The 16,727-nt window shown below is 43.9% G+C and overlaps 1 protein-coding gene across 3 annotated transcripts in view; it reads right to left on the bottom strand.

Annotated features, from left to right (window-relative positions):
- The window catches only part of cep350 (centrosomal protein 350), a 217,244-nt gene that overhangs the window by 167,582 nt on the left and 32,935 nt on the right, over window positions 1-16,727 (bottom strand). For all 3 annotated transcript variants that reach the window (XM_041207879.1, XM_041207880.1, XM_041207878.1), the window contains exons 3-5: window positions 13,866-13,909; window positions 4,820-4,934; window positions 2,799-2,970 (exon numbers count right to left, since the gene is read on the bottom strand). In XM_041207879.1, the coding sequence (XP_041063813.1) occupies window positions 2,799-2,970; window positions 4,820-4,934; window positions 13,866-13,909 (331 nt within the window). The remainder of the gene's footprint in view (window positions 1-2,798; window positions 2,971-4,819; window positions 4,935-13,865; window positions 13,910-16,727) is intronic.

The following is a 16,727-nucleotide window of genomic DNA, read 5'->3' on the forward strand; positions in this document are numbered from 1 at the left end:
TCTTGGTTTGTAATATTATAACCAGACTTTCAATAAAATGATGAGTGATAAGATAAGGCACACAATTAATTTATAGTAACCACCACCCCCCCCCCCCCCAACCCCCAATATGGTAAGACACTTTCCACATATCAATTTTACTGCATATTCGGCTCTCCGACAAATCGAGCTGGAGCTTGAAACGGCCAATTCTTGCAGATTACATTAACTGTGTAAATTTGTGTTTCAGGACCAAGATAGGGGATAGGCATCACACAAACATGGAAATTCAGGTAACAGCATTACAGAATAATCGGCTTGGAACACAGTTACAGGCCATTGCAAATGCCAGCTCCCAGAAGATACCCATTTAATCCCATCCCTTAAACTCTCCCCATGCTCTTTAAAAATTCTCTTGTTCAAGTACTTATCCAATTCCCTTTTAAAAGCTATTAGAGAAATAAATACAATAACTATCACTAGAGAAAAAATACTAGGGAAATTGATGGGACTAAAGGCCGATAAGTCATCATGGGTTGCATCCTAGGATATTAAAGGAAATAGCTGCAGAAATAGTGGATGCACTGGTAGTAATCTTCCAAGGATCCATAGATTCTGGAAAGATCCCAGAGGATTGGAAAACTGCCAATGTAACACCCTTACTCAAAAAGGAAGGGAAACAAAAAACGTGTAACTATAGGCCAGTTAGCTTAACATCTGTCATTGGGAAAAATGTTGGGGTTTATTATAAAGAGTGTAGTAGCAAAGCATTTAGAAATGCATAATCTAATCAAGCAGAGTCAGTATGGCTTCATGAAGGGGAAATCATGCCTGATAAATTTATTAGAATTCTTTGAGGAGATAACTAGCAGGATAGATAAAGGGAACCAGTAGCTGTAATATATTTGGATTTCCAGAAGGTGTTGGTAAGGTACCACATATAAGGCTACTTAATAAGATAAGAGCCCATGGTATTGGGGGTGGTATATTAGCACGGACAGAGGGCTGGCTAACTAATAGAAGACAGAGAGCTGGGATAATTTTCGAGATGGCAACCTGTAACTAGTGGAATGCTACAGAGATCAGTGCTGGGGCCACAATTATTTACAATATATATTAATGACTTGGATGAGGGAAATGAATGTATTATTGCCAAGTTTGCGGAAGGCACAAAAGTAGGTGAGAAGGTATGTGGTGAAGATGACACAGAGTCTGCAGAGGGATACAGACAGGTTAAGTGAGTGGGCAAAAATGTGGCAGATGGAATATAATGTGGGAAAGTGTGAGGTTATGCACTTTGGCAGGAAGAATAGAGGAGCTGAATATTATTTAAATGGAGAAAGACTGAAGGAACCTGCAGCACAGAGGGATTTGGAGGTCCTTGTGCGTGAATCCCAAAATGCTAACATACAAGTTCAGCAGGTAAGGCAAATGGAATGTTGGCCTTTATTTCAAAGGGAATAGAGTATAAAAATAGGGAAGTCTTGCTAAAATTATACAAGGCACTAGTTAGACAAACCTAGAATACTGTGAACAGTTTTGGAGGCACAGAAGGTTCACTAGGTTGATCCCGGTATGGAGGGAATTTCTTATGAGGAGAGGTTGAGTAGGTTGGGCCTGTTCATTGGAGTTTAGAAGAATGAGAGGCAACTTTATTGAAACATATAAGATTCTTAAGGGGCTTAGCAGGTTAGATGCTGAGAGGTTGTTTCCCCTTGAGGGAGAGTCTAGGACCAGAGGGCATTATCTCAGAGTAAGGGGGCGCCCATTTAAAACAGAGGTGAGAAGGGATTTCTTCTCAGAGGGTAGTCAGTGTGGAATTCTTTATCGCAAAGGGCTGTAGAGGCTGGGTCGTTAAGTGTATTTAAAGCTGTGATAGACAGATTTTTAATCAGTAAGGGAATCAAGGGTTATGGGGAAAAGGCAGGAAAGTGGAGTTGAGGATTATCAGGTCAGCCATGATCTCATTGAATGGCGGAGCAGGCTTGATGAGCCAAATGGCCTACTTCTGCTCCTATGTCTTATGGTCTTAAATGCTGCTTCCACCACTGTTGCTAGTAGGGAAAGCCTCCGGATAAAAAACAATTTTTGTGGACTGTTACTCAGCTCATTTGGTGACTATCTTAAATTTATCTTGAATTAGCCTTTGATTTACGAACTCACCCAGTGGAAACAGTTCTTCCAAATTTACCTCAAAATTCCTTGTCATTTTGAGATCTTTTAACCACTGTTCTAACGAAAAGAGCCCCAGTTTTCAACTCCCCTGATTACTTATGGGAACGAGGGATTAAAATTAACATTTTCTTCATCCTCTGCACAGCCGCAAAATCTTTCCCGGATTAGGGTTCCCAAAACTGGGTACAACGTTCTAACTGCAACCTGACCGATGATTTATGAAGGTTTTACACATTACTTGGGTACTCAATGCCCTTCTTTATACAAGCTCAATAGTTCTGATGAGCTGGTCAATGGTCTAAATACTACACGATCTTCACCCCTGGGCAATCTCCCAAGACAGTGAACATGAGTAAAGACCAAATATAATCCATGTGAAGTAGGGCTACAGGACAAAGGATAATTGGAGTCTCACATTCTATTAATACATCCTTTAAAAATTCTGGTGCCCGCATTTATATTGGAAACTGCCTCTTTACATTATATATATGTATATACCCTGCCAGTGTTGACTCTATAGTGCCTTTGCTGCCAGTACAGTATAACTACAATCTCAAGTTTATTTAGGCAGTTTCCATTGCGTATATGAAATAGGAATTTATAACAGAAAATAATTGGCAAAAAATGCATACCCCTGATCATACCTATATGCAGCTAATGGATCTCTGAATTCTACTCGACTGCTCTTCTTCACATTGCTCTCCAGAGTGGTAGATCTCAGGGGGCTCCGGGATGTTTTGTCCTTCCGTGATTTGCTGCGACTCCTGGACTTGACAGCTGAAGCACTAGCTGCAGAATCCTCCAGGTACCTTCCATCTGATAGGAATAGAAACAAGGTTTAACAAAAAAAAGGAGCATGCATTCCATCTCCTTATCACTATCAGTGGACTCAGTCCACACAAGTTACATTAAAAAGACTACTGTCAGCATGTGTATGAGAGAGGTGGGAAGCTCATTCATCCCTCGCTGACCAGCTCAAATTCCATGCACTAAAACAGAAAGCAATAAACCAGATGTATGAGGCCAAGGCCGTGCAGGGATCGGAATGCAAGCATGAGAATTTTAAGAATCAAGGCATTGCCGAGCCATTAACCATGTAGATCAGCAAGCACAATGGGTGATGGTTGAAGAGCACGGTGCAAGTTAGGATTTGGACAGCAGAATTTTGGATGAACTCAAGTTATAGAGGGCACAAGGTGGGTGGCTGGCCAAAGGAGCACTGGAATATACTGGCGAATGGACCTGTATAACTTGCATCACAGTGCCCACCAGTAGCTGGAAGTCTACAAAAGCATTGCGATAGACAGGCATTTTCAATTCGGTAAACTGCTGACGCAAACTGCTAACAAACATTTTTCCATTATAAACAATTGACAAGTGGACAAGGCCAGAGTTAGATCAGGTTCAAGGCATTAACATCTTAAAATTTCAATTAGAACTTGAATGTTTAAACTGAACAATGAATAATATTTAAATTAGTTATTTCAACTCACTTATAGTTTTAGATTGTTGGATGGGAGGCTCAATGAGAGCATAAATACCAGCACGCAATGACTGGGTTGAATGGTCTGTTTTTGTACTATATTTTCTATGCAATTCTATGAATCACTGTTTCTTACACATGGGTCATAGACTTTCTTTGGAGCTTGAAAGTCAACTGTCTTGTGTGAGTCACTCACCATGAATACATATGATACCTTATATCTGAAGCTATGACTGGATCAAGCTCTTTGGACAGTGAAAATGAACCTTGCTATCTTTTATACACTATTTTGCCGAAGCCTGATAGTATTAACTTGTTTGTCTGCAGTGAACTTGATTATAAAATATACTGTTAATCTAAAACCAATTGTCAGGGATGTTTTTATCTGTTCAAGATCCAACGCCCACATTAGCAACGATAGAGATTCAAGGCAATTTGCAGCACATTAGTCAATGAAAGGCAAACATTCAGAGGTCCATTACTTAAAAAATAAGATTAAACGAATTAAATATTGCAGTGGCACATCTATTACCGGGGCCGGTTAGCTCATTTGGCTAGATGGTTAGTGTGTGGTTCAGAATAACACCAACAGCCTGGGTTCAATTTCTGTTCCAGCTGAGGTAGACTTGGACCTGCCTCTTTGCCCTGCCCCTAAGAGTGGAAGGCAAAGGCAAACCAACACTGACAAAAACTGGCAAGGAAGATAGCTCCAGATGAAGCATAAGCAGAGAATGAGCCACACAAACACACAGATCTCATAAGATAGTACATGTTTTCTAAGACCCTTAATTTTGATTTGCATACACAACAATTTTTAAAAGTTTTTACAACACATGCTAAGTAACTGTTTGTCTTGTGTGAGCCACTCACTGCCTATACTTACAGACTGGCCACTTCAGTAAGGAATGGAGGGCTCACTTGCATACCGAAGAAGCTCCACAAATGAGAAGAGATTTCATAGCCTCAATCCGTTTCTCAAATGCTAACAAATCATTGCAAAATGTCAGTGCATGAAGGCTCACTAATTAACTTGATAAAGAGCATAACCTTAGCAAATTTTTCCTTTCGCTCCGTTATTTCCTGTTTTCATTAAAGCTACTAATCAATGATGGCCTACATGAGATTAACAGCTACTGTTGCACCAAATACTACAATCATTTCTTTTGTTGCCCTTTCACTTACCCTTCCGGCTGATTTTTCTGGTAGCACTGCTCGAAGCCTTCTTAGTATCCATCACCGTGTCTAACACTGCAGTGCTGGTGGGCACAGCTTCCAGCCTGTTCTCTATATGGCGCAACTTGGTGTGATAGAAAAAGAAACGCCAAATCAAATACAATGTACATTAAAGAAAGCACCTGTCTATAGCAAAAATTCTTAAGATAGACCTGAGCAGCATTGGGAGGGAATTAGCCAACAGGAAAGCAGCCAAAAGGCTACATTTTGAGGGTGTTTGGAAGGCGGTGGGAAGGAAATCAGGGTGAGTTCCAGGGTGCAGGAACAAGACAGTTGACAGTTCTACTGCCAAATAGAGCTGGGAATGCTCAGGAGAGCACAACTGGAACAGCAGAGGATGTGACCTGGGATGGATGGCAGAACCAAATTGGAAAGCCAAAGGGGAACGACTATAGGCAGATGCAGGGATAGGAATTTTGAAACTGAAGCACTGAGGGAAGGCAGAAGGATATCTAACGACAGGGAGTGATAGGTGAGCAGGGTCATGGTGCAGTGTTCAGGCTGTGTTGGAGATTAGAGCGTGGAACTTGGGAGGTCAGCAAAGAAGACAATGAAAAAGTAATCAAGTCTGGAAGTGAGAAGAGCCATGAATCAGACTTTAGTGGTAGTGGGGAGAAGCAAGGATAGAGAGGGGTATATCTGAGGTAAAAGGAGGTGGGGTCCTGGAGATGGGCAGGATGCAGGGGGAGGTGATGGTGTAGTGGTATTGGCACTAGACTATTAATCCAGAGACCCAGGGTAATGCTCTGGGGACAGGGGCTCGAATCCCGGCAGAATCTGAAATTAAAAATCTAATTACAACCATGAAACCCATCTGGTTCACTAATGTCCTTTAGGAAGGAAAGCTGCCCCACTTAGCTGGCTTACATGTGACTCCAGGCCCACAGCAATGTGGCTGACTCTTAAATGGCCTCTGAAATGGCCTAGCAAGCCACTCAGTTATAACAAACTGCTACAAAGTCTCAAAGAGAGAATGAAACCAGATGGACCACCCGACATCGACCTAGGCACTGGAAAAAAAACAGCAGCAAACTCAGCCCCATCGACACTGGAAAGTCCTCCTTACTAACATCTGGGGGCTAGTGCCAAAATTGGGAGAGCTGCCTCACAGACTAGTCAAGCAACAGCCTGACATAGTCATCCTCATGGAATCATATCTTACAGGTGATGCCCCAGACACCATCACCATCATCCCTGGGTATGTCCTATCCCACCAGCAGAACAGGCACAGCAGATGTGGTGGCATAGTGGTATACAATCAGGGGGGAGCTGCCTTGCAAGTCCTCAAAATCGATTCTAGACCCCATGAAGTCTCGTGGCATCAGGTCAAACGTGGGCAAGAAAACTTCCTGCTGATTACCATGTGCCACCCTCCCTGAGTTGACGAATCAGTGTTCCTCCACGTTGAACACCGCTTGGAGGAAGCACTGAGGGTTGCAAGGGCATAGAACACACTATGGGTGGGGGACTTCAATGTCCATCATCGAGTGACTCGATAGCATCACTAGTGATCGAACTGGCTGCGTTCTAAATGACACAGCTGCTAGACTGAGTCTGCAGCAGGTAAAGAGGGAACCAAGAGGGAAAAACATACTTGACCCCCATCCTCACCAACCTGCCTGCTGCAGATAAATCTGTCTATGACACTATCGCTAAGAGTGACCACTGCACAGTCCTTGTGGAGATAATGTCCTATCTTCACATTGAGGGTACCCTCCATCGTGTTGTGTGGCACAACCACTATGCTAAATAGGATAGATTTCAAACAGGTCTAGCAATTCAAGACCGGGCATCCATGAGGCGGTGGGCCATCAGCAGCAGCAGAATTGTACTCTAACACAATCTCATGGCCCGGCATATCCAACACTCCACCATTACCATCAAGTCAGGGGATCAACCCTGGTTCAATGAGAAGTACAGGAGGATATGCCAGGAGCAGCACCAGGCATAACTAACAATGAGGTGTCAACCTGATGAAGCTATAACACAGGGGCACATGCATGCCAAATAGCATAAGCAGCAAGTGATAGACCGAGCTAAGCGGTCCCACAATCAACAGATCAGATCTAAGTTCTGCAGTCCTGCCACATCAAGTCATGAATGTTGGTGGACAATTAAACAACTCACCGGTGGAGGAGACTCCACAAAAACCCCATCCTCAATGGTGGGGGTGCCCAGGACACCAGTGCAAATGATAAGGCTGAAGCATTTGCAACAATCCAGCCAGAAGTGCCGAGTGGATGATCCATCTCGACCTCCTCCAGAGGTCCCCACCATCACAGATATGCCAGTCTTCAGCCAATTCAATTCACTCCAGGTGATATCAAGAAACAGCTGAAAGCACTTGAAAGTGCAAACAAGGCTCTGACAATATTCCGGCAGTAGTACTGAAGGCTTGTGCTCCAGAACTTGCCGGGCCCCTAGCCAGGCTGTTTCAGTACAGCTACAACACTGGCAGCTACCCAGCTATGTGGAAAATTGCCCAGTTGTGTCCTGTACATAAAAAGCAGGACAAATCTAACTCGGCCAATTACCACCCTATCATCAGTAAAGTAATGGAAGGGGTCATTAACTGTGCTGTGAGCAGCACTTGCTTACCAATACCCTGCTTGCTGAATCCAAGTTTGTGTTCCGCCAGGACCACTCAACTCCTGACCTCATTACAGCCTTGGTTCAGCCATGGACAAAAGAGCTGAACTCCCGAGGTGAGGTGAGAGTGACTGCCCTTGACATCAAAGCCATATTTGACTGAGTGTGGCATCAAGGAACCTTAGCAAAACTGGAGTCCATGGGAATCAAGGGGAAAACTCTCCACTGGTTGGAGTTATACTTAGCACAAAGAAAGATGGTTGTGGTTGTTCGAGGTCAGTCATCTCAGCTCCAGGACATCACTGCAGGGGTTCCTCAGGGTAATGTCCTCAGCACATCCATGCTCAAATGCTTCATCTATTACCTTTCTTCCATCATAAATGTCAGAAGTGGGGATGTTCAGCACCATTCACGACTCCTCAGATACTGAAGCAGTTCATGTCCAAATGCAGCAAGACCTAGACAATATCCAGGCTCAGGCTGACAAGTGGCAAGTAACATTTGCACCATACAAGTGCCAGGCAATGACCATCTCCAACAAGAGCGAATCTAACCATCAGCTCTTGACATTCAATGGCATTAACATTACTGAATCCCCCACTATCAACATCCTGGGGATTACCATTGACCAGAAGCTGAACTGGACTAGCCATATAAATACTGTGGCTACAAAAGCAAGTCAGAGGCTAGGAATCCTGCGATCAGTAACTCACCTCCTGATTCCCCAAAGCCTGTCTGCCATCTACAAAGCACAAGTCAGGTGTGTTTTGGAATACACCCCAATTGCCTGGATGAGTGCAGCTCCCACAACACTGGAGAGGCTAGACACCATAAAGGGCAAAGCAGCCTGCTTGATTGGCACCACATCCACAAACATTCACTCCCTCCACCACTGACGCACAGTAGCAGCAGTGTGTACCATCTACAAGATGCACTGCAGGAGTTCACCAAGGCTCCTTCAACAGCACCTTCCCAACCCACCACCACTACCAGCTAGAAGGACAAGGGCAGCAGGTAGATGGGAACATCACTACCTGCAAGTTCCCCTCTAAGCCACTCACCATCCTGACTTGGAAATATATCATCGTTCCTTCACAGTCGCTGGATCAAAATCCTGGGACTCTCTTCCTAACAGCACTGTGGGATTACTGCAGCGGTTCAGGAATGTAGCTCACCACCACCTTCTCAGGGGCAACTAAAGAAAGGCAATAAATGCTGGCCTAGCCAGGGAAGCCCACATCCCGTAAATGAATACTTAAAAAAAGAGACATGTGAAGCTCAGTTCAGGCTAAAGCACCATGCTAAGATTCCACACCATCAGCATGAGCAAAATTCAGAAAGGGGAATGGGAATCAGAGTTCAGCTGTATAATTTTTATTTGCGATTGAACAAGATCACATTGCTCTTGTCAATGCTCTGCTATAGAAAGTCTTGATGTTAAACAGCTCAATCACAGTTGCAAATTCAAGGGTGGTGGTGATGGAGGAATGAAGTTGGTTGTGGTTACATATAAGAAAGCTGACCCAATACTTGAGTGATGTTACAGAATGGCAACATATCACTGGGGATTAGGAAAGGGCCAGAGAAGAGAAACACCAAAGAAGAAAGAAAGAGGTCATGTTAAAGAAAGAAGCCGAGAGGGATAAAGAACAGCAACACACCATAGGTGAATCGCACAAGGTGGTCACAGTGTGTGTGCAGGATGCAAAGCAGACTGAAGTCAGTCATTGCTAGCATCCAAATTTTAAAGCAAGAATGTCCACAATTCACAGGGTATCTAATGCTCTACTTGTTGAACCATAGCAGGTGTGTGCTCGGCAGGACAAGATTAGCTCAAAAGTTTCAACAGCATCATGCTCAGATACTATCTCAATATTCAAATTTCAAGACCTTGAAGCCAGGAACCAATGTGTGAAATTCAGCTCTCACTTCCAAAATGGACAGTGAGCCTCAAAGTTAAGAGTTTTAAACAAAACAAATGTTGCAGTATATAGAATGGGTATAGCAGATAGGAATAAGAGAGATGAAGTGAGAGAATCATAGACTCAGACGTTTGCAGCACAGGAGGCCATTTGGCCCATCATGTCCATGCCAGTCAACAAAGATCTGACTAGACTAATCCCATTTTCCAGCGCTTGGCCCATAGCCCTGGAGGCTTTGACAACTCAAGTGAATATCTAAATACTTCTAAATGTTACGAGAGTTTCTGACTCAGCCACCCTTTCAGGCAATGAGTACCAAACTCCCACCACCCTCTGGGTGAAAAGATTTCTCCTCAGCTCCCCTCTTAGCCTTCTACCTCTTACCTTAAATCTATGCCCTCCATTTATTGACCCTCTTACTAATGGAGAAAGTGCTTCCTATCCACCCTATGTCCCTCATTATCTTATACACCTCTATCAGGTCCCCTCTCAACATTCGCTGCTCCAAGGAAAACAACCCCAGCCTATCCAATCTTTCCTCATAGTTCAGACCCTCCAACCCAGGCATCATCCTGGTAAATCGCCTCTGCACCCTCTCCAGTGCAATCAAATCCTTCCTATAATGTGTTGACCAGAAATGCACGCAGTACTCAAGCTGTGGCCTAACCAGTATTTTGTACAGTTACAGCATAACCTCCCTGCTCTTGTGTTCTATGCCTCTGCTAATAAAGGCAAGTATCCCATATGCCTTCTTAACCACATGATCTACCTGCCCTGCTACCTTCAGAGAGCTGTGGATATGCACACCAAGGTCCCTCTGATCTTCAATACTTCCCAGGGTTTCACTATTCATTGTGTAATCCCTTGCTTTGTTAGCCCTCCCCAAGCGCATTACCTCAAGTTCTTCCGGGTTGAATTCCATTTGCCAATGCTCTGCCCACCTGACCAGTCCATTGATACCCTCCTGCAGTTTACAGCTATCCTCCTCGCTATTTATCACCCTACCAATTTTCAAGTCATCTGTGAACTTCTTGATCATGCCCCCTACATTTAAGTCCAAATCATTTATGTACACCACAAACAGCAAGGGCCCCAACACCGAGCCCTGCGGAACCCCACAGGAAACAGACTTCCAGTCACAGAAGCATCCCTCTACCATCACCCTCTGCTTCTTGCCTCTCAGGCAATTTTGGATCCAATTTTGCCTTGGATCCCCCGTGCTCTTACTTTCTTGACCAGTCTGCCATGAGGGACCTTATCAAAAGCCTTGCTAAAGACCACATCAAATGCATTACTCTCATCAACACTCCTGGTTACCTCTTCAAATATTTCAATCAAATTTGTCAAACGTGACCTCCTCTTAACAAATCCATGCTGACTATCCCTGATTAATCTGTGTCTCTCCAAGTGCAGATATATTCTGTCCCTCAGAAGTCATTCCAGTAACTTCCCCACCACCGCGTTTAGACTGACCAGCCTGTAATTTCCAGTCTATCCCTTCCTCCCTTTTTTAATAATGGGACATTAGCAGTTCTCCAGTCCTCTGGCATCTCACCTGTGGCCAGAGAGGATTTGAAAATTACTGCCAGGGCCCCTGATATCTCTTCCCTTGCCTCCCTTAACAGCCTAGAGTACATCTCATCCAGGCCTGCGAATTTATCCACTTTTAAGGCCACTAAACCCGCTAGTACCCCCCCCTCTCTCTATGTTAATTTTCTCTAATATTACAGTCTTCCACACTGATGTCTATACCTGCGTCGTCCTTTTCAACTGTGAAGACTGACGCAAAGTATTCATCGAGGACTATACCCACATCTTTCGGGTCCACACACACATTATGGTCCATGGTCCCTAATTGGCCTGACTCTTTCCTCAGTTATTCTCTTGCTCTTTAAATATTTAAAAAAACCCTATTCTGCCCACCAATGCTTTCTCATGCACCCTCTTAGCTTTCCTAACTCCTAATTTTTAAGTTCCCGCCTACATTTTTTCTACACCTGTAGGGACTCTGCTATATTAAGCCCTCAGCATCTGCCATAAGCTTCTCTTTTGTTCTTAATCTATCTTTATGGGAATGTATTTGCCCTGTACTCTCGCTATTTCCTCCTTGAATGCCTCCCACTGCTCTGACACAGTTTCACCTGCAAGTAGCTGCTCGCAATCCACTTGGACCAAATCGTACCTCATCTAAGTAAAATTAGCCTTTCCCCAGTTTAGAACTTTTACTCATGGTCCAACCTTATCCATAACTATCCTAAATCTAACTGAGTTATGGTCACTATCTCCAAAATGCTCCCCTACTAATAAGCCTTCCACCTGCCCGGGCTCATTTCCGAATATTAGGTACAGAACTGCCTCCTCCCTTTTTGGGCTATATACTGGTTAAAAAAGTTCTCCTGGATACAACTTAAGAACTTTGTTCCCTTCCTACCTTGCACACTAAAACTACCCCAGTTAATATTTGAGTAGTTAAAATCCCCTACTATTACTGGCTTATTATTCTTACACTTCTGAAATTTGATTACAGATTTGATCCTCTATCTCTCCCTGATTATTGGGGCCTACAGTACATCCAACAACATGTTTTCCCCTTTTGAGTTTTTTCACTTCTACCCATATGACCTCATTTCATGATCCTTCCAAGATATCATCCCTCCTCACTGCTATAATTGATTCTTTGATCAATATTGCAACCCCGCTCCTCTTCTATCCTCTTCTTTATCTCGTCTGAATACCCTATAACCAGGAATATTGAGCTGCCAATCCTGCTCTTCTTTTAGCCAAGTCTCGGTCATAGCTACGATATCATGCTCCCACGTGCCTATCTGTGCCCTCAGCTCATCTGATTTATTTCCTCAGGCTCTTTGCATTAAAATGTATTCCATTTAGCCTTGCTAAACTCACTTCTTTCTTATCTAGCCTATGTTTCCTCTGCCTTCCAGACTGACTTACTTGAGTTTTAGCTTCTAATTTCATCTCAGCTTCTCTCTCCTCTGAATGACTTTTCAGGATGCCATCCCCCTGCCAATTTAGTTTAAATCCGCCCCAACAGCCTTAGCAAACCTCCCTGCAAGGATGTTGGTCCCGTTCCTGTTTAGATGTAATCTGTCCCACCTCCCCCAGGAACGGTCCCAATGCCCCACGAATCTAAAGCCCTCCTTTCTGCACCATTTCTCCAGCCATACATTCATCTGATCTATCCTTCTGTTCCTAAACTCACTAACGCGTGGCACCAAGAATAATTCGGAGATTACTACCTTTGAAGTCCTGCTTTTCAATTTCCTACCTAACTCCCTAAACTCTGCCTGCAGGACCTCATTTCTCTTTCTTCCTATGTCATTGGTCCCAACATGGACAACAACCTCTGGCTTTTCACCATCCACGTACAGAATGCACTGCAGCCATTCCGTGATATCCTTGACCCTGGCACCGAGAGGCAACATACCACCCTGGAGTCATGCCTATGGCCGCAGAAGCGCCGATCCACCCACTCACTAACGAATCCCTACCACCATTGCCCTTCACACTTCTTCCTCCCTCCCCGAGCAGCTGGGCCACCCACAGTGCCATGGCCTTGGCTCTGGTTGGCCTCCAAAGAGGAACCGTCACTCTCACTGTTTTCCTCGGCCAAAAAATGGTTTGCGAGTGAGATGCATTCGGGGGATTCCGTCACTACCTGCCAGGTCCCCTTCTTGTGTCTGGCGGTCACCCATTCCCTCTCTGCTTGCACTTCCTTAAACTGTGGGGCGATCACATCCTGAAACATGCTATCCACGAACCCTCTCAGCCTCATGAATGCACTGTAGTGCCCCCAGCTGCCATTCATGCTCCAAAACTCGGAGTTTGAGTTGCTCCAGTCAGAGACAACTCCTGCACACATGGTCACCCAGATTGCCACGAGCGTTTAGGATTTCCCACATAGCGTAGGATGTGAAAATCACGGAACTCTTACTTTTATCTTTGCTCCTACTTCATAGGATAAATGCTAGATCCTTTAAATAGATTAGATCCTCTAGGAGCTGCTGATTGCTTGTCCCAAGGTCCTCCTCTCACAGGAAGACTGGATAAAAAATGTGGGGCAGAATAGGTGTGTTAAATCTAAACTGCTATTTATAGCTGTAGAGATAATGGTACAAAGCCCTGACACCACATTAGCTTTATTACTGAAACATTGGATTATTTCAATGTCAAAGGTGTGCACTGTACATATTTAAAAAGCTAGAATTGTCTAGCACCTGAATGTTGAAAAGTTAATTTCTAACAATAAAACCAATCATTACTAATTTTAACTGTTTGAACAGTGCAAACATTTCAACTCTTTACCTAATTTTTGTTCTCAACCAAAAGAAACAACCCCGGTTTTCGATGACCATTGCCAAGTTGAAGAGAAGGAACACCCTGCTGGACACCAGTTCACACAATTTGCTGGGGGGGTAGGCGTGACACCATGAATTACAAAAAGTAAAATCTTTTCAGATACTTACAGCAGCTTTGGTCTGGTGGACTGTATCCCATGCTGAGGCCAAATCTAAAGCACAAGAGAGGTTATTACATTTCAAACATTTTACAAATGGGAACCTAACATTCCGCATACTATCTCCTCTCACCCCTCCCCAACCTTGCCTATTTTAATTTAGAGGATGGGGTTATATTTTCACAATGATAAATTCATGTGATTGGGAAAGCTTCTACCTGGGGAGCCCAGTAAATGCATTGTTATTTAGAAGGATTCTGTTCAGTAGGCTGAACTAGTGTGAGCAGAGCTCACCTAGTCTGGAGAGCTGAGGAGTTTTCATAGCATCCTGGGTAGCTACACTCAATCAGCCATGCAAAACCAGATCTACCGCTGAATTTGTTTTGTCTGGACTTCAAACCAGAGCTGCTGGGGACAATTTAGCCCTGCCAATTTCAGCTTCCAAACCTTTGGTTTTAGTATTAAAGCAGTCACTATGCCTCTTGACTTTCTTTTGCTGAATGTTATGCCCAATGAGGTGAGTGATGTCAATACAGTGTAGGGGAATATCCAACAAGTGCTCCCAGATCAAATACAGCATGTTTAGATCCAGGATAAAGCACCTTCATAACAATGATCCAGTGGCCCTCAGCCACTCCAGAGCTGATATAATTTCATTTCCCAATAACCACTATTCAGTAACAGTACTCCTATCCATACTTTAAAGAAAAACAGGTTAGCATGTCATTTCCGCTGAACACTAGCTATTTTTTTGCACTGCCAAGCCCAGGACACTGCAGTCCCTACTCAGCTTGCATAACTCAGCATAGACTTGCAGTGTGTACGGTGTTTTATTGTTCTTGAAATTCACACTAACATTTGCTAACTGATGTCTCAGAGATTTCAGCACACTTTGCCAATTACTTTGTACAACCTTTAAAGTACAACTTGTAATTAACTAGCACGTGTAATTTAATAGAAAAGGTGCCATGGCACTTCACAGGAGCATTATGAAGCAGAATTGGACACCAACCCACAGAGAGATTTTATGCAAGGTGGCCAAAAGCTTGGTTTTATGGAGCATCTTAAAGGAAGAAAGAGAGATAGAGGTGCAAAGAGCTTTAGAGAACAAACTCTAGAGCCAAGGGCCACTAATGGTGCAGCTTTTAAAATTGGGAATACTCAAGAGGCCAGAATTAGCTGAGCGCTAATATTTGAAAGTTGTGCAGCTGGAGGAGATGAGAGAGAGGGAGGGATGAGGCTTTGAGGGATTTGAAAACAAGGATGAGAATTTTTACATCAAAGAATTGTTTAACCAGTAGCCACTGTAGGTCACTGAGCAAGATGTTGATGGGTGAATAGGACTTGGTGTGTTTGGGTGACCTCAAGTTTATGGAGGGAAGAATGTGGAAGGTGGTTAGGAATGCATTAAAATAGTCAAGTCTAAAGCTAACAAAGGCATGGGTATGGGTTTCAAAAGCAGATCCGTTGAGGCAAGGGTGGAGTCCATTGATGTCACGGGAAAAGAAATAGGCAGTCTCAGCGACGGCACAGATGTGTTAGGAGCTTATCTCAGAATTAAAAGGTTCAAAGGTTGCGAACAGTCTGGATCAGCCTCATACAGCTAAGGCAGGGAGGAATGGAGTCAGTAGCTATGGAAGGAGTTAGCAGCAGGGATCAAAAACAATGGCTCCAGTTTTCCTAGTATTTAATTGGAGGAAATTTCTGCTCACTCAGTAATGAATGTTGGGCAAGCATTCTGATAATTTAGCAACAGTGGAGGAGTCAAGAGAGGTGGGAGTGAAGTAGAGCTAGGCATCCTCAGCACATATGTGAAAACTATGCTGTATCTTCAAACGATGTCGTCTGGGGATGGGGCAGCACGTAGATGAGGGGAACAAGGATAAATCCTTGAGGACACGAGAGTGTGGGAGCAAGAAGAGAAGCCATTACAGGTGATCCTCTGGTTACAACATAATAGTTAACCATGGAACAGGCAAATGCAGTCCCAGCCAGCTGGACAACAGCAGAGAGAATGGTGTGGTCAACCATGTAAACAGTTGCAGGCAGATCAAGAAGGATGAGGAGGGAAAGATACTTTGTCACGCTCACATAGGATGTCATTTGTGACTTTAGTAAGAGCAGTTTTGATACTATGGCAGGAGAAAAAACCTGATTGGAGGGATTTAAACATGGAGTGTCAGGGAAGGCAGGCACAGATTTGGTGGGTGACAACACATTCAAGGTATTTGGAGAGGGATAGGAGGTTGGAGATGGGCAGCAGTTTACAAGTTTGAAAAACTATTTGGAAAGCATATTTAATACTTTCACAGACTGGCTGCTGAAATGCTCCTTTATTTCTGGGTATGTGGCCTAGGTTTGACCCCCATGCTCTCCACTATTCAATTACCTATTCTGACACTTGTCTGGGCTCACACTTGAAGCATGGTCACTCTGCCGAGATAACTGACTGCCAGTGATAGCCAAGCAAACAATACTCCAGCAAGAACAGGCACCATAAAGAGCAGTCCTTGGTGATAATACACATTTAAGCAGGCAATTTGAAACTGAATTTCAGAGCCCACTCATTGTCAGCTGTGGGCAGTGGTTAGCACTTTTGTATGTGTCAGAAGGTTGTAGGCTCGTGCCCCACTCCAGGACTGGAGCACAAAAATCAAGACTGACACTCCCATGCACTGAGGAAATGCTACATGCAAAAGATCCCATGGCACTATTTTTACATTCAGTTTGAGGGAGAGAGAAGTGGGTTTGAGGCTAAGTTTTTAAACTTAAATAAGGGCAATTATGAAGGCATGAAATCTGAGCTAGCTAAAGTGAATTGGTAAGTTAGGTTAAGGGACAGGTCAATAGAGATGCAGTGGCTAATGTTTAA

The sequence above is a fragment of the Carcharodon carcharias genome, chromosome 16 (assembly GCF_017639515.1).
Source record: "Carcharodon carcharias isolate sCarCar2 chromosome 16, sCarCar2.pri, whole genome shotgun sequence".
Taxonomy (NCBI): Eukaryota; Metazoa; Chordata; class Chondrichthyes; order Lamniformes; family Lamnidae; genus Carcharodon; species Carcharodon carcharias.